General features: G+C 35.5%; 1 protein-coding gene across 15 annotated transcripts in view; it reads left to right on the top strand.

The window, feature by feature from the left end:
• Positions 1 to 25,774, top strand: part of PDE1A (phosphodiesterase 1A) — a 395,424-nt gene that overhangs the window by 74,300 nt on the left and 295,350 nt on the right. For 7 of the 15 annotated variants that reach the window (XM_008977185.5, XM_063595224.1, XM_057301447.2 and 4 more), the window contains exon 1: positions 19,356 to 20,665. The exons of the other annotated variants lie outside the window; for them this stretch is intronic. In XM_008977185.5, coding sequence (XP_008975433.1) covers positions 20,613 to 20,665 — 53 coding nt within the window. In that variant the 5' untranslated portion in view covers positions 19,356 to 20,612. Of the gene's footprint in view, positions 1 to 19,355; positions 20,666 to 25,774 lie in introns of those variants that run through there. 15 annotated transcript variants of the gene reach the window in all.

Here is a 25,774-nt window from a genome sequence, read left to right as displayed (position 1 = left end):
TGATGTGATTTTGTTTATTGATTAGAAACATATGCTCCAAAATGGTTTAAAATAAAGAAGAAAGGAGTGAGAAAAGGAAGGGAAAATTTAAGATATAAAATCAAAAGTTACTGAGCACACCCAATGTGCCAAGCATGAGTGTTAGAATCTTGAAATGTTAGGAAAGCCAAAGACTTGCAAATTAAAAGAAGTTTCACTGAGCTTATCCTGTAGCACTAAAATGTTAAAAATGCAGCTTGTCATCATAAGGCATGACTGGGATGTGGGAAAATAGCAGTAACGTCAGGGTTGTGAAACAAGATCACATAGTTAAGGAGATAAAGCCAGAGCTCCAAGAAGTTTGTGTTCTAGCCCCATAATGTCAAAAAGTTGACCAATGTTTGTGCTCATCAGAAACATCCATATGACAGGCTATGGATGAAACTCTGAAACGCAAGCCTGTTTAAACAGTTTAGGCACAGTTCAAAGGGAGACATTTGATATTAATTAATTAATTAATTCAGAAATCACTTATTATCTGTAATGCACAGAAGCCTAGTAGGGAAATGTGTCATGGACATAAGAAACTATAATACATAGTAGAAAGTGAGCCATGCCATAAGAAAGTATAGATAGATTTATGGTTGTTCAGAGGGAAAGAGCAGAGAGCACCAGTGAAAATAAGGTTGAAAATATAGCCTTTGAGATGGGCTTTACAGGGTAGGCATGTGTGCCTCGTAGAAGGGATCCCTTAGTCTCCAGGCCTACAATAGCATCATCCTTACTGGGGAGTGTGAGGACCTTTACTTGTTGGTGGTCTACAGCCTGTTTCTTCTATTCCTCTTTACTTGTGGCACACGTTGCCGTCAGCAAAAAGGGCTCCTCATGAACTGAACTGGTAATCAGGAAGGTCACTGGAAAGTGTCAGAATTTGGCAAGAATGGGAAGTAGAGGGTCCAGTGTGTTTACAGTCTGGAAAATCTCTCAGTAGATTCTGATACGGTCTTATGTGGCCATGTCCCAGCTTCATCTGCTTGGAAATGATTGCTCATAGATGACATGAGATATTAGGACATCAAAACTAAGTGCAACATTATCTAGGAATAATGAGGAACATGAAAATTTATAAAGGGAAATATAATAAACAGTGATATGTAAAATATGAATAGAGTATGTGTGTTTGTGTGTGTGTGTGTGTAAGTGAAAAAAAATTTCTCAAAGTAAACATTTTTCCAGTGGCCGTCCTTTTGAACTTAACCAACTTGTAAGTGTAATTGTGGAGTTTAATGTACAGATTTAAATGACAAAACAAAAGATTTTGTGCAGGTTTACTATGTATCAGGCATTTGTCTACGTGGTCTATATATATATATATTATCTCACTTAAAAAACACAGAAATCCCATATGGTGATGATGATTATTTTCCCTTCGTTGAAGATGAGGAAATTTAACCTTAAGTATTTTAAAAAATTTTCTGGGGATCACATACCTTGTTAGATGAGGGGCTGGGATTCTAACCAAAGCAGGCCATTCCAGAGTTCATGCTCTTTATTCTCTACCAGAGAAGGCTGCTTAATCATTGAAGGGCACATAAACTTAATATTTAACCATTTGAACTCAACAGTCCACATGTGTAATGTAGGTAAGTTAATTAACCAAACGACAATATTAGCAAGTTTGTTAATTGTTTTCTCCATTTCCATTTACGAAGCAAATTTTCAATCTGAATACATGCTCTTTGCTTCAAAGCAAATAGATATCTGTCCTCAGTTCTTAAATCTGACATTTTAGACACAGAATACTTAGTCTCAGTCAAGGTATGTTGTAGTAGCCACTCCTGACCAAAACAGGAGACTACACTCAATTTAACAAATGTTTAATGGCAGTAAAATTTATCTCCATCCTCTGACCTGATTTTATTTGGGGTAAACAGCATGCCTTTATGATATCAATGGCTAAGATAAGTTTATCTTTGTCCTATGTTAATTGAACCTTGTGAGAGCTTTGACTTCACTGGTATGCTGTTCTAACAGAGCTGAGTGGTCCACAATCTCTTCTAGGCAGGAGATGTGGTAATTGTGCATGCTTTTCATCTGGCCAGCATTTTAAGATACTACAAAATAACCCTGGGAAACCATTGCTGACCACTTTGCTTTGTAATTAATATATTCTGGCTATTATATTTAAAATCTTAATATAATGATGAAAGCTGAGATGGTGAAAACACAATGCCATCCCTATGATTTAAGTTTAAATGAATCCAAAAAAGTGTACTTGGCATTTTTATCTTGCATATTAGCATTTTAAGTAGTGATAAATACTGAATATTCATGGCTCAGCATGTTACCTCATTTCTATCATAACTAATTGCCTAATGAGAATTGGTGAAATTCTCTTCTGATGCCAAAGTACCTTGACAATATTTAAATATCATGAAAAATAATTTTAAATGTCATGATTGAGGGTTAAAGAACATACTTCTAGGAAGCATGTGTGGTTTTATGCCAACACACTAATCTTTAAAACAGCCCAAGTATTTTTAAGCTTCAATAATGGAAAAAACAACAATATTTGGCAGGGATGAAACTGGAAATGTTTACATTGGTATTGCCCTAGGCAGAAACTTTTCCAAATAATAATATTAAAAGCTCTATGGTATTTCAGCTCTTAACATTGCCTAAATCATTGAATTATATTCTTGTGTTATGTATTTTCCTCTTTTGTATAGCTTTCACGTTGAAGCTAATTTAATTTTTATTGGCATAAAATATTTTCCTTTCAACTCCCAGATCAGCTCTCTAAAACAATATTTATCAGTTTCAACTCTCCTGAAGGAAATCACCGACATCTGTGGAACCTAGAAAAAATAACTCTGTTTAGAAGCAAAACAATGTCATTTGAGTCAATGTCAAGTGGGAAAATGGAATGTTTATTTTGAGGCGATAGCTCAAGGCATAAACTATTTACTCTAAATGATTTGTTTTACTGTTGTTTTTCTATCAATAAAAAGCTGACTTTAGGCTTACATTAACCCTGTCGAGATCTTGATATCTATATTTAGAAGGAAGTTCCTTTATAATTCCTCATTGTCTTTTGGAAATATTTGTGTTTCTATATTTTCAGTAAATGGAGTTAAGAAGTAAAACTTTTCTTTTTGCCTGCATAAGGCGTAAATGCTGAGAAAAATATGATCAATCACTTTCCAGAAGATATAAACTCATTTAGTCGCACTGAATGCTCAACCATCACATCATGCATTTCCAAACATAATTATAGTATGGCTCAACATGGTCTAAAATTCCATTTTCTACAGCCAATAAAAACAATTTTTGGCCCCGATCCAAAGTATGCCAAGTTTAACTTGTGTATCTCAGGACTGTTTTAGCACATAAAACCCCAGAGGATTAGCTATCTTTTCCACTCTTTTTGAAGAGTTCTTTTTCCTTGTTCTATTCAAAAAGAAGAATAAGAGTACTAAATTAAGTACTGAAGTACATTCTTTTGGGAAACATGTTATTCAGCTATATATGCATACATGTAAGTGTGGATAGATGACAATTTCTTTTTTAGTAGATAATGATATATAGAAGCTAAGGCCTTGGTGCTAGGTATGCCCATTACTACCGAGCTGCCATTATTTCTAAGCCTTCTCAGTGGTCTCAGCAAGAAAGAGAGAGAGAAAGAGAGAGAGAGATATATTGATAGACAGTTAGATGGATTTCTCTTCAAACTCAAAATTCATAAGTAGCATTTTGCTCAAGTACAATATAGATATGCATTTATTAATTGCCAAGCTACTTTATACAAGACAGTATTAAAGAAATGTATAGAATATGAAGATGAGTTATTCTCTCAATACAGTACAAAATGAGACAGGAAAGTTACAGTTAATGATTAATGAAAAGAAGTATAAGTGCTATTGTAATCATGCTACTGATGATTTGAAACTGGAAGTAAAAATACACAGCCACAAAGAAGGGACATCTATCTCAGATGTGATTCTCAAGGAAGACTTCTAGAAGCAAGAGATACCCATACCCATACTGAAGGTTAAACATGAAGCCAGAAATGGCTGGGGGAAGAATTTGAAGGAAGCATATTCTAGGCAAAGGAACTTAAAACTTCTTGGAGGGAAAATGTAGTGATTTAGGTGAACTGAAAGTCATCCAATATTGCCAAAGCTGGGACCATGTATCTATTTAGTGAATGAGTGGTTAGGGAGATTTTGAGAGACCTAACCTATATTAGGCTGTTCTCATATTGCTATACATAAGTACCTGAGACTTGATAGTTTATAAAGAAAAGAAGTTTGGCCGGGTGCAGTGGCTCACGCCTGAAATCCCAGCACTTTGGGAGGCCAAGGTAGGCAGATCACCTGAGGTCAGGAGTTCAAGACCAACCTGACCAACATGGAGAAACCTCGTCTCTACTAAAAATACAAAATTAGCCGGGCATGGTGGTGCATGCCTGTAATACCAGCTACTTGGGAGGCTGAGGCAGGAGAATAGCTTGAACCCAGGAGGCCGAGTTTGCAGTGAGCTGAGATCACACTATTAAACTCCAGCCTGGGCAACAAGAGTGAAATTCTATCTCCAGAAAAAAAAAAAAAGGAAAAAAGAAAATAAAAGAAGTTTAATTGACTCACATTTGCACAGGCTGTAGAGGAAGCATGGCTGGGGAGGCCTTATGAAACTTACAATCAGGGTGAAAGGCAAAGGGGAAGCAAGCACATCTTCACATGTTGACAGGAGAGAGAGAGAGCAAAGGAGGAAGTGTCACACACTTTCAAACCATCATATATGAGAACACACTCACTATCTCGAGACCAGCAAGGGGGAGATCTGCCCCCATGATCAAATAACCTCCCACCAGGTACCTCCTCCAACAATAAGAATTACAATTCAACCTGAGATTTGAGTGGGAACACAGAGCCAAACCATATCATAGGCAGACTGTATTATATATATGTGATTTATGAAGCTTAAATATATAATATTTTATGTATATAAATTAAACAGTTTGACCATCTTAAGGGCATCTGGGAGCCACTGAAAGATTTTTAAGCAAATGGGAGTTCTATCCTTAAGGGTTTTTTTTTAGTTGATTCTCAAAGATAATGTGTGTATACATAATTATTATCCGAGGTAGAAAGTTTTATATATCCTAGGAAAATTAGAAAAACAATGGCATGTGAGTTAAGAGTTGTACGATTAGTTCTACTTGAAGAATTCAGGTAAACCTCAGAAGGGGGATTTACCTGAACCCCCTTCAGGGTGAAGGGGGAATATTTTGGTTGGGTTTATTACTCAACATATTCACAGATTACCCATCTTATTTATTACTGATTGTTTTGTTTTGTTTGTAAATCACTGTGAATAGAGACAATACACAGATGTCATTCTCCCAGAGTTGTTAACCTTGCTTCTGAAATATGGCATCACAAAGTTCTGATGTAGCAAAATTTATTGTAAGATACAACATTTCAAGATGATGCTAAATTTTACATTTCCTTTGACCTTTTAAAATCTATAATTTCTATATGATTTAAAAATTAAAGTTGCAACAAGTTTTTAAAAAATTTTCAAATTTAATGTAATTTTAAAGTTGCAAGAATAGTACAGGGAAGTCCAGGAACAATTTTTTATGTTTTGCCCCACTTATCATTGTCTTTATTCTCTTTATTCATGTATAATTAAACATGCATATAAATATTGTTTATTATAAGAATAGAATAAAATTAAATATGTATTACATAATGCATATAATTTTTATCACACATTTGCACATATATAGCACAAATGAAATCAAATAATTTAATACAGGTAAAATACTGTTTAATCTGCAGTTATTTTTCAAGTTTTGTCTTTGTCCCAATAATCTTTTATATCTATGTCATTCCTAACGTAGAAGGAAATCTAAGATGATACATTGCATTTAGTTGTCAGTTCTCTTGGGTCTTTTAATTTGGAGTGGTTCTTCAACCTTTCCTTGTGTTTTTTGACCTTGACATTTTTAGAGTACAGGCCAATTATTTATAGACTTTCCCTCACTTTGGTTATGTTTGGTATTTCCATGAAAATAATTAGAAATTTTTATTTCTACAAAAATGAGTAGATTTGTTTCTGTGATATTGGGTCAGGAGGCACATAATTAATCCTAGTTTGTCCTAATAGTGATGCAATACCAGTAATATTCCCATTTTTAATTTTTGAATTAATTAGAAATTTATAGAATGATATATTGAGGATGTATAAATATCCTGCTTCTTTCTCACCAAATTTTCACCCAATGGTTTTACTATTCACTGATTTTCTAGCTCTATCATTCCTTTGGTATTTATCAGTTGGTGTTTTCCAGTAGGAGGACCTTTATTCCTAATGTATTCATTCATTTATTTTTTATCAGAAATGACTCATGGATTCTGATTTTATTCAGTGGGCAATAAGACATAAAACATTGCTATCATTATTTATTTTGATGTTCAGATTGTCCCAGATTTGATCAATGAAGCCTCTTCAAGCTTATTTGCATGTTCTTTTGATATGCTACCATCATTCTTTGAATGCATCCTTACTTTCTAGTGTGATGTATTCCAGATTTATCTTGCACTTTCTCTCTCCCCAGCCCTGGATTCAGCCTATTATATAAGGATTCTTGATCACTTTCAGTAGTGAATCTTATATAGAAAACAAAATTTGGGTGCTAGGTGTGCTAATTGCTACTGTTGTGGCGTTGTTTCTTGCTCCTCTCACTGGACATAGCTAGGGTTGTATATATTGTATTTATAAAACCTATAGTTTATACCAGTACCTCTAACTTCTAGCCAATGCCATGGTACCTATTTTAGTTCTTCCCCTTTCCATATGTGAAATTCCATCTCCAATCATGAGCAATCTGGCTCCTATTATCCTCAATATTCTTTTGCTCAAATAAATAGGAGATTTATACATATAAAATGATTATATATAAAAATAAATTTATGGAGAAGAATAAACATACTGATATGGTTTGGCTTTGTCCCCACCCAAATCTCACCTTGAATTGTGATAATCCCCATGTGTCAAGGATGGGGCCAGGTGGAGATAATTGAATCATGGGGGTGGTTTCACCCATACAGTTCTTGGGTGGTGAATAAGTCCCATGAGAGCTGTTGGTTTTATAAATGGGAGTTCTCCTGCACAAGCCATCTTGCCTGCTGCCATGTAAGATGACCCTTGGCTCTTCCTTTGTCTTCTGTCCTGATTATGAGGCCTCCCCAGCCATGTGGAACTGTGAGTTCATTAAACCTCTTTCCTTTATAAATTACCCAGTCTAAGGTATGTCTTTATTAGTAGCACGAGAATGGACTAGTACACATGCATTAGTATCCAAAAAATTTTCGTGGTAAGGGGAAAAATAAACTGAAGGAAGACTTATTACTCAATGCTTAGGCATACTAAAAGCTACAGTAATTAAACCAGTTTGGTGCTTGAGCAGAAAAATCAACAGAAAAGAAGAGAAATAAAATAAAAAAAAAACCCCATGAAAATTAAATGTATAATAAAAGTAACATTTTAAAGTAGAAGAGAAAATAAAGAATATTTTAAACACATAATATTGGGATAATAAGCATTTTGGATAATTTGGAAAAATCCAATTATAATATTGAGAATATGCCTTAAGTTTTATGTACTGTTAATTCATTTCTCAATAGAAAAGTATTTTATTTAGAATATATCTTGTTTTAATAATGCAGAAATATGTCAAGCATTTATTATTTCTTCTTCATAAATGAAAACACAATAGGCATTTGCTGCAGTTGAGTGGAAGTATATGATGTCTGCATATAGTCAGGAAGAATAGACAGCTATGTGGTATGATTTAAAGGCATGCCTGTAACTAAGTAGCATCCCATTGATCTGCCACAGTTACTTTCTGTTAGAGTTTTTGATAATTGCGTCCCAGAATGTAATAAGAGGAATTTGTCATCTCCTAATATATTAGCAGATTCCCTTTCTTCCTTGGGTCAGCTGGCTCAGAGTACCATTTTGAGCCAATGAAACACAGAATATGCGAGTTTCTATAGAAATCAGAATGGGAAGAAAATATGTAGACTAGTAACCCTAGATGATTGCTTCAGTTTGAGATTTGAACTTCCAGAAATTAAAATGAGAGCACTGGGATTCTGGAAATGAATCCTGAAAGGAAGAGAAGGATATATGAGATAATCTGTGTTGGCTTAAATTATATGCTCTGGGACAGCAGTGTCACCATTTCTACATATACCATAACCAAAAAAGATTATTCAAGTGAATTCCAACTGAGGAAGACGCAATTAGGGCAACTTTTCTTTTGGTTTATATTTCTGTTATGTTCCTACACATTTTCTCCCAAAAGAAAATATCCTCAGAAACTTTAAATCAAGGCATTAAGGTAGGAAACAACAACTTGCTCGAAGTAAAATGTTGTCATGTAAACAGGTAGCCATATGTACTTTTTCTGTGACTTCAAATATTTGTACAGTTAGCCCATATCTTCCTTTCATATTTATTTCCATAGAAACAATTAACTGAAGTGCTTGTTTTGTGTGCCTAATCAGAAAAATTCTCCCAACCTTAAAGGTTTTCTTGGTTTCAGAACTTTTTGTCTTCCTGAATATGGGATTGTTCCAGCACAGAAACTGCCTTAATTAAGGTCACCAGTGGCTTCCATGCTGCCAACTTTACTGGAAATGTTTAGTGGAAATGTTCCACTAGTCTCTCTGACTGCTCTGCAGCTTTGGTACCAGTGACATCTTTCTTCCACTTGACGCCCTCTCCACTTCTGTTGTAGGACAAACTTCTCCTCCTGAGTCCCAATTCTCTCTGACATCTTTGCTGAATACTCGTCCCTGTCCATCTCCTCAATTGCCAGAGTTTTGTTCTTGGGACTTTACTTCTGTAATCTAAATGTTCTCTCTGAGCAAGACCATCCACGTTCATAATTTTATATTTATGCAACTCCCCTCCCCCACATTTTATCTCCATAACTGTCTTCTTTCCTCTTTCATCACACTACCCCCCTGCACCATTCAAATATCTAATTGCCCATTAAATATCTTCACTTGAACCATCTTTTGGCATCACAAATTCACTATGTGTTACCAATAAACTTACCATTATACTTCTTTCTTCTTATTACCAATCTGGGTCTTCTTACACCATCCTCCCAGATAACAAATCAGAAATCTAATTATTATCTTAGAATCCTTTTTCTTTTTCATTCAGTACACCTTATTATGCACTATAACCTATGTACTATCCCTGTTAATATCTCTTGAATACACTCTTTTTTGCAATTAATGCCTTTGCTTTACTTCAAGTTACAGTCATCTTTCACCTAGACTAGTCTAACATGCTTTTTACTGATATCCCTATACCCATACTTGTAATCCTAAAAAATATTTTCTACATTGTTCAGTGACATCTTCCAAAACTGCAAAGTAGAAAGTATCATTTCTCTGATGGTAGCCCACTAGTGGCTCCCCATTGCCTATTGGATATAGTCTCAGCTCTTCAGTATGGCATATATAATTTGGTCTCTATAATTTTTCAGATTCATCTCCTGTAATTTCCCCTCGTATTTTTACCTTTAAGTCATGCCAGGATACCTTCCTGAATACTATGGCATTTCATGATTCTGCATTACTTTCTACCATCTTTTGACTGAACTTTCTTTCTCTACATTGTCTTTCTAGTAAATAATTTTCCCCTGATGAACTTCCAAGCACTGGCTAAACCTTGCTAAAACAGCATAATTTCCTCTGTGAGTCTTCCTTTCTCTCCCCTCTTTGCCTCTTTTGTTCCTTTTATTTTATGAATGCACTTAATTGTATTAAAATTACTTTTAAAAATAGATTATATTTCAGAATTTAAAAATTAAAATCAAAATTTACCTTTCCATATGCCTTAGAAGTGGCCCCATTGGAGACCAACATAGGACTTCTTAGTAAGCTGAACGCAGCCAGTTTTCCCTCCATTCTTGGAGTAGATTGTTGTTTTTTGATTGTGTATTGGCTACATAACTTGGTATAAGAAGTCTCTATCTTTAAATACAAGTAGCATTTAACAAGATGAAATGCTCGTATTATGAGAGGTCTTAAATTTGGAGATCAGGGGAACTGTAGATTTACTTTTACCAGCTCAGGGATACTTGAGAGGTAAGTGCTCTCTGAGAGGAAAACAAGAGGAGTTCTGTAATGGCTAGGAAGGTGAATAACTTGACCTTGAAAATCCCTTCAGATTCCAGAAGTCTATGATTCTATTTATAACAAATAACTCATTACCTCAAGGTCAAAAAATTGATGTTCATGAACTATACTGAAACATTGTGTACATTCAAAACAGCAGCAATGTTCTGTATTTGCAGAACAACCAAGAGAAGTGAATTCAGAATCTCCATAAATTTAAGGTAAGAACCAGTTAATAATACACTTGATGCTTATCACTGGAAAAGAAAATTATTTATGAAACAGAGCAAAAGAAAAGAGTGAAGATAAAAATATAAAATGATTGTAAGAAACAGAGAGAAAGAATCAAAGTGAATCATATTAGATGGACCCAATCTTACAAGGCACTAATAATTAATTCTGTGGACTCTGGTGAAAAGCAGTCCCAGGTTCAAACCTTTGTTTTGTCAGTCCCAGCTGTACAATATTAGCTATCTCTAAAATTAGGATACTAATATTATCCCATATTGTCATCTGGGGAATTCAGTGTAATAGGTTCTGTAGAATCCTCAGCAGTGCCTGGTACATATGTGCTCTGTAATGGCAACAGCTCTTTTATTGGATATAGGGGCTAGGTAATTTCATAGGTAACTCTTAGCTTTACAAGTCTGTGAATGGAGCCTATCTAGCCTTTTCAGTGAAGGTGAAACATCTTATGAAGTGATTTAGAGAAAAGGTAGAGTTTTAATTAATCAATTAATTATTTTTACGATTTGGGTGGTTGCAAATAGGATTTCAAAGAGAAAATTACCTTACAGACACACCTTTGTGTTGGAGACCCATTCTGTATGTTGGGGATATATATCACAACTTCATGTGCACATTTACTAATCTGATTTTTTTCCCCAAGAGTTTCTCAGTGATGTTTTGACCAGAAGTTTTGTTTATCCACTTTTGTTCAATGAAGATTATACAGCAAACAAATGGCAAAATTTAAACTTTAAAGCATCCAAATATTTAGTCTTGTGCTTTTCATGGTTCATTGATCCATCCACATGTAAGGCTTGTATTGTGAGATTGACCCAAACCAGATAAATGTGTCTCTGAAATCAAGTCTCAATTCCTGCTAGGGTTCAACTTAATTTAAATTATCAGAGAATTATAATTTTAAAAATATGGTTGGCCAAGGTGCTTTTTTAAGGCTGTTATTAAAACTAAGAATATGATCATGGAGAGACAGTGCAATATGTTAGTAAGAACAAAGAGGTCAGCATCAGAAAGACTGGATTCAAATCCTATTACTGTAATATGCGAACTATACAGTCTTTGGCAAATTATATAACTTTTCTAAAGTCTAGTTGCCTTGAGTGTGAAATGAAGATATGAGATTCTACCTTTTGGGTGTGTTATGTAGAATTAACTGAAACAGGGCATATAAAGTATAGTACCTGACACAGTTAATGACTGCCAAACACATGCCAACTTTCCTCCCTCCACATTTTCCATTGGGTCATGTAAAGAGCAGATGAGGGAAAATTATTATTTTCTAGTACCATAGAGCAAGATGAGGGTTCATAATGTTGAAAAAGATGCAGCATTTCTAAGATAGACTTGATTTCCAGTATTCTCTTCTGGTATCGAGCCATGCAATAGATGATGCAATAAATAATATGTCCAGTATGGGGCTTGGGAAAGCACTACTGACCAGTTTAAATCCTGTATGGAATTTGAATTTTGAGTTTAATAAAATAAAAGTACAAAAGAATTATGGTAACTATGGCATGTCATAGAACAATTAATAGTAATGATACATTGATATTCAAAAGAAGATAGTAATTCCAAAGATGAGATTGCCAAGGATAGATTATTACAGTGCACTTGGAGTGGAGGGAGTATTCCATAGAAGCAAAGAGAAAAGCTGAAACTAGAATGAGTTTTTTAAGGAGTGAGGGTACAAATATATGTGGTATTGATTTTCTCTGTTAATAACTAATTTTTATTTTAGAAAGGTAATAAGTGTTGTAACCTATTTCTATACATTTGGATTATTTACACAGAACCTTACCAAACACACTATTGGAAGTCTGGCAAAGTCAGTGGATGGTTCTACTCAGTCAGCATGAGTCATGATTATCTCTATTGCTGTCTAATTCTCAAAGCTTAGAGAAGCCAATAGTTTAGCATTTAGGAATTTTCTATTACTGACATTGATTCAATTCATTTCTTGGTTGTAGCTCTGAACATTTATTCATAAGCATTACTGAAAGCTTAAGCAGACTTAAAAAAATTGCTAATCCAATTTAGCATTATATTGAAGCCAAACTTAAAATATGGAGGAAAGCTGGTAAGGAGGACTCAATATTGAAGTTAGGTTGTTGATTTTGTGATGGACTTCAGAGTTTCAGAGAAACTAACCAAGTCTCAGTATGCAGCTACTTTTGAACAGCTTTCCACTGACTGAAGAATTGCAGATAAGAATATTTTTGGCATGTTTGGGGAGTAATGGAAACCTCTGAATCAGATGCTTTTAAACTTTGATATCACATGGATCACTTCCCTAATTAAAACCCCTCTTTTTATGTGATGGTGTGAGCCTCTGTAACTGCAGGCGAATGCCGCATGACTGACACCACACTGCTTCACCCACCATGTGCACTTGAAATCACGTATTATTGCATGGTACTTCGGGCTTATGAAACACTCTGCTTGCTCTTCTTCTTATCCTGCTAGTTGAATATCTATTCATCCTTCCAACCCCTGTTCAGCCATCTCCTTTTTAGACCTCTGACTCAAAGAGAATTTTATATTAAGGAGACTTCTTTTTGCAATGTTCCTTTAACTACCTACTATACAAAAGCCATTTCCTTTAATAGTAGATTTGTATGTTCGTTGATTACACACTAAGCAATGGATGTTTGGCTATGAGAATCTGTTTTAAATTATTTCTATTGTTGTTGTTGTTGTTGATGTTTTCATATAATGTTACACTACTTATAGGAAGTTTTTTGATGGGCAGCACTTAAGGCTGTGAGAAGAGGTGGGAGTGCTAATTGGAGCCAATCAAACTTTAACCTACCTGCTCCTACACTTCAGTGACAAAGAGGAATTTCTTCTACTTTGTGACATAGAAAGCCTTGTTTCTGATGGATTTAAATGACCGGGGAGTTAGCCAATTTGGGGAACAGCTTTTCTGTCACTAGAAATTATAAATGTGAACATTATTATTAATTAATCTAAGAAAATAATAATTCTTGCGTATTTTGTTATTGAATTTGTGGCCAATGAACTGAGTCTGATACACAAATCAAGGGAATCTAGTATAAAGCTATTGAGTGAATAGAAAATTTTCCCCTGAGGTAGAAAACATTTCTGGTGAGGCTGAGAACCATTTTCAAAGTGATTCTCAGTTGTATTGTTAATTTTACAATTCTCTTTGCTGTGGTTTGAATGTGTCCTCTCCAAAATTCAAGTGATTTCGGTGTGGTAGTAGAGGTGGGGACTTTTAAGAGGTGATTAGGCCAGGAGGGCTGCTCCCCACTTAAGGGGATTAAGGCCCTTTCAGGAAAAAAAAAGGCTTCATTTTCAGTTAGCTTTCCTTTCTGTCTTCTGCCTATCTGAAGATGTAGTAAAAAGGCCCTCACTAAACCAGAGGCTGACACCTTGATATTGGACTTCCCAGCTTCTGTAACTGTGAGGAAATGAGTTTCTGTTCTTTATAAATTACCTAGTCTCAAGTATTCTGTTACAGAAGAACAACATGGACCAAGATGCCATTGTATTTGCTCTCATTTATGTAAAGTTCCAGATTTGAAGAAGTGTAATGGCAAATATGAAACACGAATGTAAGTTTTACAAAATGTTTTGAAGCATTACAAGAGATCACTGAGTCTATTTTTAGGGTCTTACAGTCACATATATGAGAAAAAATATATTTTTGGTATAACTTGACTAGGTTTATTTTTATAGTAGTCATGGTAAGTTACATGTTCTGATCTTTTCCTCAGTTATTGTATCCTGCGGAATGGATTTATTCATGCATTGAACAGATACATTTGTGAATAAAAAATTAAACAGATTATGATGCACACAGATTATGATACTTGCTGAGGGAGGAAAAACAGTGCAGGTACAGGTACATGAAATTCAAATAGAGTTGTCAGGAGAGTCACATCTCTGAAGAGGGACACTGCAATGATATCTGAGCAATGAGCAGGATGAAAAGCATTTCAAACAGAAGGAAAAGTATGTACAGAAACAGCAGGATAAGAGCGTGAAGTGTTCAAGGCACAAAATGCCAGCACAGGTAGTGGGGAATGAGCCAAAGGTCAGGGTTTTGAGATGAAGGGTACAGGTACACGAGGGCCGGATCAGGCAGAATGTGGATATTGTGGTATGCTGTACTCATTATGCACCCAATGAAATGAATAAGAAAGTTTCATCATATATAGTGATAATGTATTTGTTTATCTTCCATTTTGATGTGTATGACCAGAAGCATGGGTATGGGCCAGTTTTGAAAACCTAAATGGAAATTTTGAGCCCCTTTAAGACAATATTTCTGAAAGCCAGACTTTGTTCACACCAAAAATTATTTCTTAAATCCCTGAAGCTCTACCTGATATACATGATCAAGGGCTGTAGACTTGAACATTGGGTCTGTTATAGACCATGGATGAAAGGTACGCAGGAGATAAATTAAGAAAGCATTTCTTCTGCCCTGATGAAGTACAGAAAGAGAACCCCCAAAAGAAGGTGTTTTGTGCAAATGGTCAAAGTATTTTGACTTCTTTCCTATAAGCTGAAATCCCAGAGGAGGAGCAGGTTTGGTTGAAAGTGAAAAGCTAAAGCAGAGTGAATTTTGCTGTGATTTAGTGAGTTAGCTATGACAGAGTAAAAATGGTGGTATGGTGTGGCCAATCCCAAGTCTTCCTCAGTGCCTGTGTGGGATGGAGTCTCAGGAAGTTCTGCTAGCCCTGTGAGGATGTCAAAAGCTAGCTGAGATGGAGCAGTGTATCTGTCATGAGCCTGCCATGACCACAGTAGGAGGCTGGGGGGTCCTAGACAGATGCCAAAGGTTTAATAGCCTCAATAGAGATCCAGGTGGAGGATGTGGATGAGACTTAGAGGATATTGAAGCAACAAGGAAGGCTGAGATTGGCTCGATCCATGACAAATGACCAAGGTTCCCAAACTGAGGCAATTGATCAGAGAAGCCCTGGATTTTAGCTGTAGATGTGTGCAGGGAACCAAGTGACAAGAGAGACAAGGGACATAGTTGCAGAGACCAGAGGACATAAAGGAGATCAGGGACCTGCAGGTTTGGGGCTGAGACCACCTCTTTCCTGCCACCTCAAGGTCAGAGAAACCCTCTTCCTTATAAACTCAGGTGTCTCCTTGAAGAAAAACAATGGGCTGGAGGAAATATGAAAGATTACACATTTAACAGAGATTACTGAGTTTTTAGAAAAAGAATATGTATTTATATAAAAAGATGATGAGATAGCATTAATGATCACTTTGTTCATGTATTCATTCACTTAACAAATAACCAGTGAGCATCTTTTATATACTATGCACAGGGAATACAACAGACACTAATCCCTGCCTTTCCAGAGCTTAGTGAGGGTAGTTCCTGGTTGAAGCTATAAGGAAAATAACAACAACAACAACAACAACAAAGCTCAATTTAAAAAAAGATACTTTAATTTATTTTCACATTTGAGTAGTGTGCTGTATTTTTAATCCTACAACAATGGGGATGAAAAGTATTCTGGTGGTATGCATGACCTTGTTGTGGTTAAGGAGAGTTAAAAATGACTACAGAGTTTATTCTTGGTTGGACATTAAATTTAAATAACTTGACATTTTATCATAGGGTTAGTCAGGCACAGAATTTTAGAGCTGGAAAGGATCTTAGAGGTCATCTGGTCCAACCTCTTAGTTTGATTAGTGAGGAAACTGACATACAGGGAGTTGAAGGGAAACTTGCCGCTAAAGCTGGGGTTTAAATATATGTTTTTTGACTTTAGTCTAGGGATCTTTATAATAGAACAGAACTTTCATTCATATCTTAGCAGGAGATAATCTATAAGCCTATTCAATTCACCTTGATATCAAGTAAACCAGGGCCCTTTGGAAATGTTTCTAGGGCTAGTGTTTATAGGTATTGGGAACATAATTGGCAGTGTTATGACACTTGAGTAGGATAGGCGGTTAGAAGAAAAATAGAAACTCTCTAGAGTGGTAAGTTGTTTCTTCTTTTTCCCAGTAGAATGTTAAATACAGCCCAGAAAGATCCTGAGTGACCCCAGAGACAGAGTGCTTGCCAAGATGACAGCCTACTGTAAGGAGTAAAAGCTTGGGCTCAGGAATGAGACATCTGAGTTCAAATCCCAGCTCTATCATGTATCTACTAGCTTCTTAAAGTCAGTTGTAAAACTTGTAGCAAGAAATGTGTTATAAAGAATGAACAAAATGCTGAGAGTTGTGAATGACTTACCTTGGAAGGATAAATCAGATTTAAGTTATCTCGAAAATGATTCTACTGTCACTCACTTATATGCAGTAGTTTTTCCTCTAGAGGTAAAGCGGTAAAGTTATGGTTAGTTTATGAGGAAGAATTTACACCCCCATTTATCTCATGGTATAATTGACCAAGTGGTGTTCCACTTTATTGATGTGATATTCCTAGTTATGACAAATGAAAATTATAGTAGTGTTTGCATTTAATGCCCACGTTTTACTCTTCATGGTTTTAGCAAGACCTTGGAACTTTCCTGGGGGAGGATCACATGCACACTTTATCTTTCATGTATGATATGTCAAAAAAGAGAAAAGATTGGCAACAACTAAACTGGAGTTTAGGTGTGTGAGGTACTCTAATCATACACAAGGCTAGCTTTAATTTTGGTGAATGGTAGTGAAGGAAGAGTAAAAGAAGCAGTGTTGTGTTTTTTTAAATTGAGATAATATCATCTATGTGTCATGGTAAAACCTAAAATGCCATCTAATCCTTTCTTTCTTGCAGTTTCGTTTCCCTCCTGCACTTAATTTGAAGCTCATTAAAATATATAACTTGTAACATTGTGTTTAATTAAATGTTGTTTAACAAAAAGAACACACATGTGGTCTCACGTGCTATTTGACTAGACTTACATGGTTAAACTGAGAACCTGCAGACCCATGCATTTTCCAGTGCTTGGGATGGCATAATATCAAATGACCTTTTTGCCATTGCATGCTTTGGCACTTGTGTATTACAAACACAGCCAGACTATAACAATGAAGAAAATCAGGAAAAGAAAAGCTTACCTTTTCTCCATGATGCTTAATGGAAAATACCATGACACTCTTAGGGTACTTTTGGTTGGAAAAGTCACGTGGGTTGATCTATGTGTTTTGTCACACAAAATGAGTTGGTTAGATGGAATTCTTGGTGTGTTTCAGCTGATTTGTGTTTTAGAAAATTAACATATTTATTGAGCACCAGTTAGGACGATTTCTAACAGCACTGAGTCGGGTAGGGTATGTGTGTGAACGTGTTAGACTAAGTCAGCCTGACTTTGTTTTTCCACAACAGGAAAAATAAAAACACCCTTTCTGACCCCCCTCAGGAAAAAAACTATTCATAATAAATTATAGTCTATTGTATAGAAGACTTGGCCTTTTTATTTATGCCATATATTTTAGTATTTTGCACACTACAGTTGTGTTAATGTAAGGAATATATTTTTGTAATTTAATTAATAATCATGAAATCTTTGTCTTATTGAATACTACATTAAAGTTGAATAAGTTGATAAAGCCAACTTTTTTCCAATGTTAAATTTAAATGTTCTTTGAGAAAAAGCTAATAAAAACATTTAAGAAATATATATTTTTCTTGGTGCCCAGTGAATATTTAATTTACTGGTATCATCTGAATGCTTTATAGGGTCTCAGATTGGTTTTAAATATAGTGCTTTCCATAAAGTGAATCTAAACTTTCTAACTTAATCACAGAAAGAAAAAAGAATATAAACCTAAGGTAATGAAGTATGTTATGGATTTCCTATGATTAACAACTTTCAGATTCTTCAGCTGGTAATCAAGCCTTTGGACTTCAAGCTATATTTCATACTTGCTTGCCGTTTGAACTGTACCTTGGCTAGATGTTTATTAGTATTTATGTTGAGTTCTCTCCATTGTGTTCATGTAGAAATTGTCTCACATTTCCAATTCAAAAGAAGACAAAATGAAAGTTAATTTTTAAAAGTTGATGGGCTTATTATTTTCTTGAATTTTCCCTCAGGAGGAAGATTTATGCTATATTAATGGTAATACAGGTAAACCATGACTACAGAAATTGAATGCTACCCACAAACGCAAAATCCCTCCCAGAAGACCTGTACAATGTGTTATTTCTTATGTGCTTTCCTAAATACAAAGAAAGCCAAAGCATATGGTAATAATAAAGCATCTGCTTCAAAGATCTGTATCTAAGTTTGTTTATACATGGTCTGTATATTTAACTGCTGTATAGCACACATGTGAATTTATCATTGGTACTTATTGATCATAAAGAGAACAGTGACATAGATGTCACTACATAACTATGTAATATCTATATAAATATGTTATACATAATATAAAATCATCTTTTTATTTATAGCTTCCTTATTTATTTATAACAGTACATAATAAGCGTGTAGTTTTTGAAGTATCAGGCATCATAACTTCTATGGCAGTTTCTTTGCAAGAAGCAGGCGAATCAGATTTAGAAATAACATGATAGTACCATTAAAGCTGGAAAGAAATATAGAATTCAATTAATATTATAATTTCATTTTACAAACAAGAAAATGGTCTCAGACAGGTCAAGAAATTTGCCCACAGTGGCCCGGCATATTTACGATAGAACTAGGACTAGAACCCATTTATTTTATTTTTAGTCCAATGCTCTCATAATGATTACATTTCCTAGTTTGGATTAGAGCGGCTCGATAAAATCCATGATTCCCTTATAACTCTCTTCTCCTTCCTTATCTCTCCTCAGGGAGGAAAATAAAAAGGTGATCTTTCTCCCTGGAAGTATTTGGAGAGTGCCAATAACTACAGATAGTATCCTCCTTCATGACATTTGATCTTTATTTTTATGGATCATTCAACTAAAGGCATGCACGTTACTCATTTTTCCCTTTTTATTACATGTATATATTAAAAACATTCTAATCATGCTTTGAAATGATTTAGTTTATTACAAATCTCTGACCTGGAATCTTATGACATTATTGACTGAATAGGAACTTTGTTAGTGATTCAGATACAGGAAGGTCTCCAAAATAATTTACATTAAAATACGAGCATTCCCTTTATCTGGAGCTAGAATAAGAGTTCCCGCAGTGTAAATCTGTCTTCTAAAAGAAAACAATTTTTAATATCATTTATTTTCAGCTGTTCACAAATTCTTTTATACCTTCTTTTCTTTCCTTTTACTTTTATAAATCCAAATTTCATCACATAATATATAAACCATAGGCTCCCAGGCACTTTGGAGGGGCTTTTTGTTAAAAAAAGCACATGGATGTGTGTGTGTGTTTCCATCTCTTTTTTGCAAGAGATGTTTCCTCTTAGTTGGAAACCACATTTGGGTACAGACATCTGGGTATAATGTCACCAGTAGAAATTAGCAATTTTTGTTTTTCTAACTTTTGTAGCTCTGGTCAGCTTCGCATGGGCTTCTCTATCAGTTGATATGGCATCTTCAACTTCAGCCAAGAGGAGGTTATTAGATTATAAGTGCTAAAAATGATGAGTCGTCTCCACACTTCAGCCAGCATGAATACAAGCAAGATTGTAAAATAATTATAATCTGAAGCAGAGCCAGCCATGCAACCCGAGCCTATCTTTCTTCATTAATTTGTATACAGTTCTTATTTTAAGAGAACAAACTTTCAGAGGGTACTCACATAGGGCTGCTGAACCAGCTGTACAACTTTTATTTTGAAGAAAAAAAGTTGAGCCTCAGAACAGTCTGTTTTAAAGACAGGGAGGGACTTAGCCTTTCGGAGCTTGACCAGCATGTGGAAGGAGAGCTCTCATGGCTGCAATAACTTAGGGAGTTCCTACCTGGATGACACTGGGGTAGGAAGTTTTCTGTTTGTTTTGTTCTGTTTCGGAGGGTCCCGTGCACTTCTCTTGCCTGGATCAACGTGACTCTTGGTGGTTTTTGCACACCCTGCTCTGTGGGGGAGTGCCCCAACGTGCCTGTCTTATGTGGCCTCTATGGACACACTGCTCAGCTGGCAGAGAGCAGGGAAGTTTTCTCCCAGCACCCAAAAAGAGAAAGAGGAAACTACTTTTTCTTTCTGGGCTCCTTGCAGCACAATAGATCAGGATAAGCTTCCACATTTCCTCTCTGGAGTTTCTAGAGTGGTTTCCAGGAAGAAGTTAAACCTTCACCTTTAAATGGATGACCATGTCACAATCAGGAAGAAACATCTCCAAAGACCCATCTTTAGGTAAGTAATGCTACATCCCAGGTGGCTCTAGGGCTGTCTGGAACAATAGTTTCTCCCTTCATCCTTAATTTGGGGATTCTGCCACTAAGCTACAGCAGAGCAATCAAGAGTGCTTAAAGTTTAACTTCAGGCATACTGCGGGAGCCTTTTTATTTTCTGTTTTCTGAAACTTTGTGCACAAACTCTTATCAACTCCTGAAAATACATTTAAAAAAATCTTAACTATTCAAACACATAAATGACATAGTACTGGAAAAACTTTGGAAACCTTATGCAATCTCTAGCTGTTTCTGTAGGCTGTTGCACAGCCCTCTAAATAGGAAACGTTGTGCTTAGTTCTTTCAACTGATTACAGGCAAGGGCAGTGTTTCAGTGCTGTGAATACTACACCTTTCTGGAGTTAAGTGTCGGGAGATAAATTTGAACTTGATAGCTACTTTACTAGAGTACACATTTTACAGCTTGCTCAGGAATATCAGACCAGCAGTTAAAGAAACAACAGGGTGATAGGAAAAATTTTACACTGTGGTGGAATCTGTGACCAGGCAAAATGTAGATACAGTATAATGGATTGAGCTAAAGTTTAATTTTGGAGGGAGGTACACCCTTTCTTTAAGAAAGCAGCTGTTTCTTCATTGACTCTTTAATTCTGGATTCTTTAGTTACCTATTATGTACTTTAGAATTTAAAATAAAAAATAATTTAAAAGTATCTAGAAATTGAACCCTATTTTTGCCCCTCAAAACAGAAGATTTTTAAGAAAGTCAGTTATATATCAGTTTTGTCTTTCCACAAAATAATATTCTAGATAAAGCAGAGATACTACATGTTAGCAATGTTAAAGTCAAGTTGCAACCACTGGTTTTTGTCTGGAATTAAATACAGGATGATAAAACGTATGAGCAAAATTTCTCTGTGGTTTCTACATAATGAATGAGTAGACCTCAAGGAATATAATTATATAAAATTTGGCCATTTTTACTGATTAAGCATTATTACTGAATTATTAATAGCAACATTATACCTTTGTAATGCTTAAAACAAGATGTTAGCTTGAATCTGTTTTAAAGTCTTCCTTTGAACATAAATTATATTTAAATTCATATATATGGATTTAATATTACTATCCCCATCTACTTAAATATGTTTTTGTGTCTTATGCAATGATGTTGGTAAATAATCAAAAATCTAAAATAACCCCCAAAATATATTCACCTACCATATTTCCTAAGAAGTTCTTCCAATTGTATGTAGTATCTATATTCTCCCAAGTGCACATGCGACTTCAAAAAGGCATGATAGTTGCCCAGGAGATTCTAAACTCAACACCAGTGAGGCACAACTCACAGAGGGCACCCACAGCAGTTTGGAAAGGCAAGGTTGTGTTGGATAAAATCAGATCCACCTAGCCATCATCTTTATTGTATTACCCCTTTGGAGAGCTGTGGGGATTGAAGCAGGTGGTTTTCACCACTGATTTATGCCAAATCCTCATTTCTTCCTAATTAATTAATTATATGCTTAGGTGCTACGGGGAAGGTGGATTGCAACTTAACTGCACTTCTGTGCTTATTTATATAAAAAATAGAACTTTGTGGAAGCTGAGATTCTTTGCCCAGATAATTAGAATAAAATTTGTTAAATTCAAGTGATTTGCTTCATGATCCTGGTGCTCTCATACTTTCACCAGGGAATTGTTACAAGTAGGTCTAGAAATGGGTCTTTGACTGATAACAGATTAAAGCTGTATGTGAGAGCAGGATTTATTGGTCATCTGGCACATTGACAGTTGGCATTGCTTTTACCAGGTTATGATTGTGATTAGGGAAAAGGGAGATGGAGAATATCTTAAAAGATTCAAATAACTAGGCTTAATTGCACAGAGAAAGTTTGGGGCTGATTTCCATAACACAGACTTCCCGATAGCTAGTTGTACTTTTAGGGAAGCTGGCAGTGGGTTAAGCTTGCTTTTGATGCATTGCTTCTTATCTCATGCCTCACTTCGTTTTCTTCGCCAGCCTCCTTTCTTAGGCACCTTGTTCTCTTAGGCTTTCCCTAGGCTGTCTGGCATCTCACATTGAGACATCTTTCTCAAGCCTGACTTTTCAGAGACCCATGTACCAGACCTTTCCTTCTCAGTATGTACTTGTAACTGCACCCCACTTCCTAGGGGCCTTGCATACTGGATCTCAATCCACTTGACAGGCAAATCTGTACCAGTGTATTTTATGTGCTAGTGGGGCCAGTTATAAGCTTAATGGACATTTTATGAAAATAGTATCTTGGCTGTTTAAAAGTAATTCATTTAAAATTTCAGTCATTAAGAAATATTTGGCTGGGTGCCGTGGCTCATGCCTGTAATCCCAGCACTTTGGGAGGCCAAGGGGAGTGGATCGCCTGAGTTCAGGAGTTTGAGACTACCCTGGGCAACATGGTGAAACCCCGTCTCTACTAAAATACAAAAAATTAGCCAGGTGTGGTGGTGTGCACCTGTAGTCCCAGCTACTTGGGAGGCCGAGGCATGAGAATCGCTTGAGCTCTGGAGGTGGAGGTCGCAGTGAGCTGAAATTGCGCCACTGCACTCCAGGTTGGGCTATAGAGTGAGACCCCATCAAAAAAAAAAAAAAAAAAAGGTTAATCCAGGATTTTTTTTTTTGAAATATTTGGCTCATTGACATAGTTTCAAATTTCTATATACAGGCTAATTTCCCGTATAATTGAAGCTCCAGCTTTAATTCTAGTCACCTGGCCTTCACTGATTGACTACAAGTGTCCACTTCTGAGTTCATGGTGCTTGAGAGTTCAGATATGGGGAGAAAAATACTTATGTGCCCTCACGTGACATATCATTGAGGATATACCTAGATAAATGTGCTACAGGCAGGCAATGGGTGCCATAAAGGAGGTGATAACATCCTGGGAGATTGAAATGGAAGAGACAGATTTCAGGAATGACTCATTCTAAACACCTAAGTGACCTGAAAGATATGAGAGCAAGAGCTTTTTTTCCAATTTAATTTTCAAGATTTAATTAAAATCAGTTTTCCATCAGCACAATCATCCTAAATATCAGAAAGTAAAAGTCATCCATCAAGTGGAAAAAGTTACTGAGAGGTTTTGGAGTAGATGGTGAACGTTGAAATTTTGTAGCTGGCTACGATATTAGGAGGCTTGGGAGGAATCTTACGTATCATTTAGATCCTGCGTCTAAGAATGTCTGGGGCTCCTACAGTAAAGATTCCAAATCATTTCCTGTAGTTAGGTTATCAAATCTATTTTTAAAAAAATTTCCTTGGAAATTTTAGGTATATATTTTCGTATCATGAGGTTATCAAATCTATTTTTTAAAAAATTTCCTTGGAAATTTTAGGTATATATTTTCATATCATGTCAATGAGGGAAGGAAGAAAGGCTAAGTTTCTTTTATGGCCAAGGCAGGAGTTTATATTATCTCCTTTATGGCTATCATGTGGAAGTGTGGCATCAATGAGACTATCCAGCCCTGAGCATATGTGCATGGTGAGTGCCTTTTGGGCACACTGTGATTCTGCCTGCACAGGCTCTTCCAGCTCAGACTGGTGTTGAGAAAACACGATGCTCCTTTTCCTCAAGAGAAATACTTTGAGTTTTATAATTTTCTGGAAAGAAAACACAATCACAAAAGTATATTAATATATTTTCAATCAATAATACTAAGGTCCTCGGCATGTAACAAATTACTGTACATATATCTTTAAAATCCAAGATGTGAATCAACACTTCATATATGAGACCTCACATAGATACATTCCTTTAGGCTTTTGAAAACCTTTGTTTCTATATTCCCAGAGATCTTTATCTCTGGTAATTATAATAATTTGTCTCATTATATGACTATATTCATTAATTTGTGTTTTAATATTAAATGATGTAACACATTCAAATGAAGGATCTTTATGTAACTTTAGTAAAATAATTGTTGAAGACATTTCCACCTTATTGCATACTCATCTTGCTTAGTAAACTTTCTATATTCCCTTGTGATAAATCAACCTTAGACTATGAGGCCAAGAAAAATCTGTTTCTTCTAGTAAAATTGCACCAGTAAAAGTATTTTTCTGAATTTCACTGCCTCAAACCATTTAAGCCTGGGCTTTTGTTACAATTATTTTCTCTTACTTGATATTTTGTTTTATCAAATTCTATTATATGTGCATTTTCCCCATTTGTCTCTCCGAATTCTTTCCAGAAGTAGGCAGTGAAAAAATGAATTTAAAAAGTAAATTGAAATGATTCTTATATGTGAAACTTTAGTGTTCTTTGGAACTGACAACCTTTTGAAGCTCTTTCATGGTTCAAAAGTGATTAGGTCACTTTTGTGGTAATTTTCCATTAGAAATAAAACTAAAAAGCCACAAACAAAATCACACAAATAGTTCCTTATTAGGCCTGTAATTGAGAACAAGTCTGTACATCCAGGATCGAAGACACTAAAGGCAGCCAGGTTTCAAGACTAGTGAACATCATATTGGGATCTTCACAGCATTTAGATCACACTGTTTCTTCTCTTTACGCCTTCTCAGAAGCTTTATTTTCACAAGTATCTGTTAGCAGAGGAGTTCTGAGTGTGTATTTGGCAGGCATATTTTCTTCATTTAATAATGGAGAAAGCAGTGGGATTAAATAGGAAAGCCTAGAAAAAGAAAAGCACATCCTAATTTTGTTTGTGGACCTAATGGGTATGGTTAATACCTATTGCTGTTAGTAACTTACTGATTTTTGAAATGTATTACCAAGATCAAAGGAAAACAAATAAACACATTTGAGTGTAAGGCAGATAATGTTTACCATGAAAGAAAATTTCAGACATTACAGTGCCTTGTTATTTTTCCAGTTGTGATAAAAGTAGCTCTAATTTTTAAGAGGTCATCACTAATAGATAAACTATGATTTGTTATACATTTTAATAGCAGGAGGTAAATTTAATGCCAGGCATTTATTCCTGCTGGTATTATTTCACCCACAGTCAGCACAATTTAAATTATCTCCAATAAACTAGCATCATAATTATCAGCAGCAGTAGCAAGTGTTGATATTAACATCAAGAGGGAAAATTCATACAAAACTTGG

Source organism: Pan paniscus, chromosome 13 (assembly GCF_029289425.2).
Source record: "Pan paniscus chromosome 13, NHGRI_mPanPan1-v2.0_pri, whole genome shotgun sequence".
In the NCBI taxonomy this organism is placed as follows: domain Eukaryota; kingdom Metazoa; phylum Chordata; class Mammalia; order Primates; family Hominidae; genus Pan; species Pan paniscus.
Note: the sequence above shows the minus strand (reverse complement) of the source record. Positions and strands in the feature narration are given on the sequence as shown.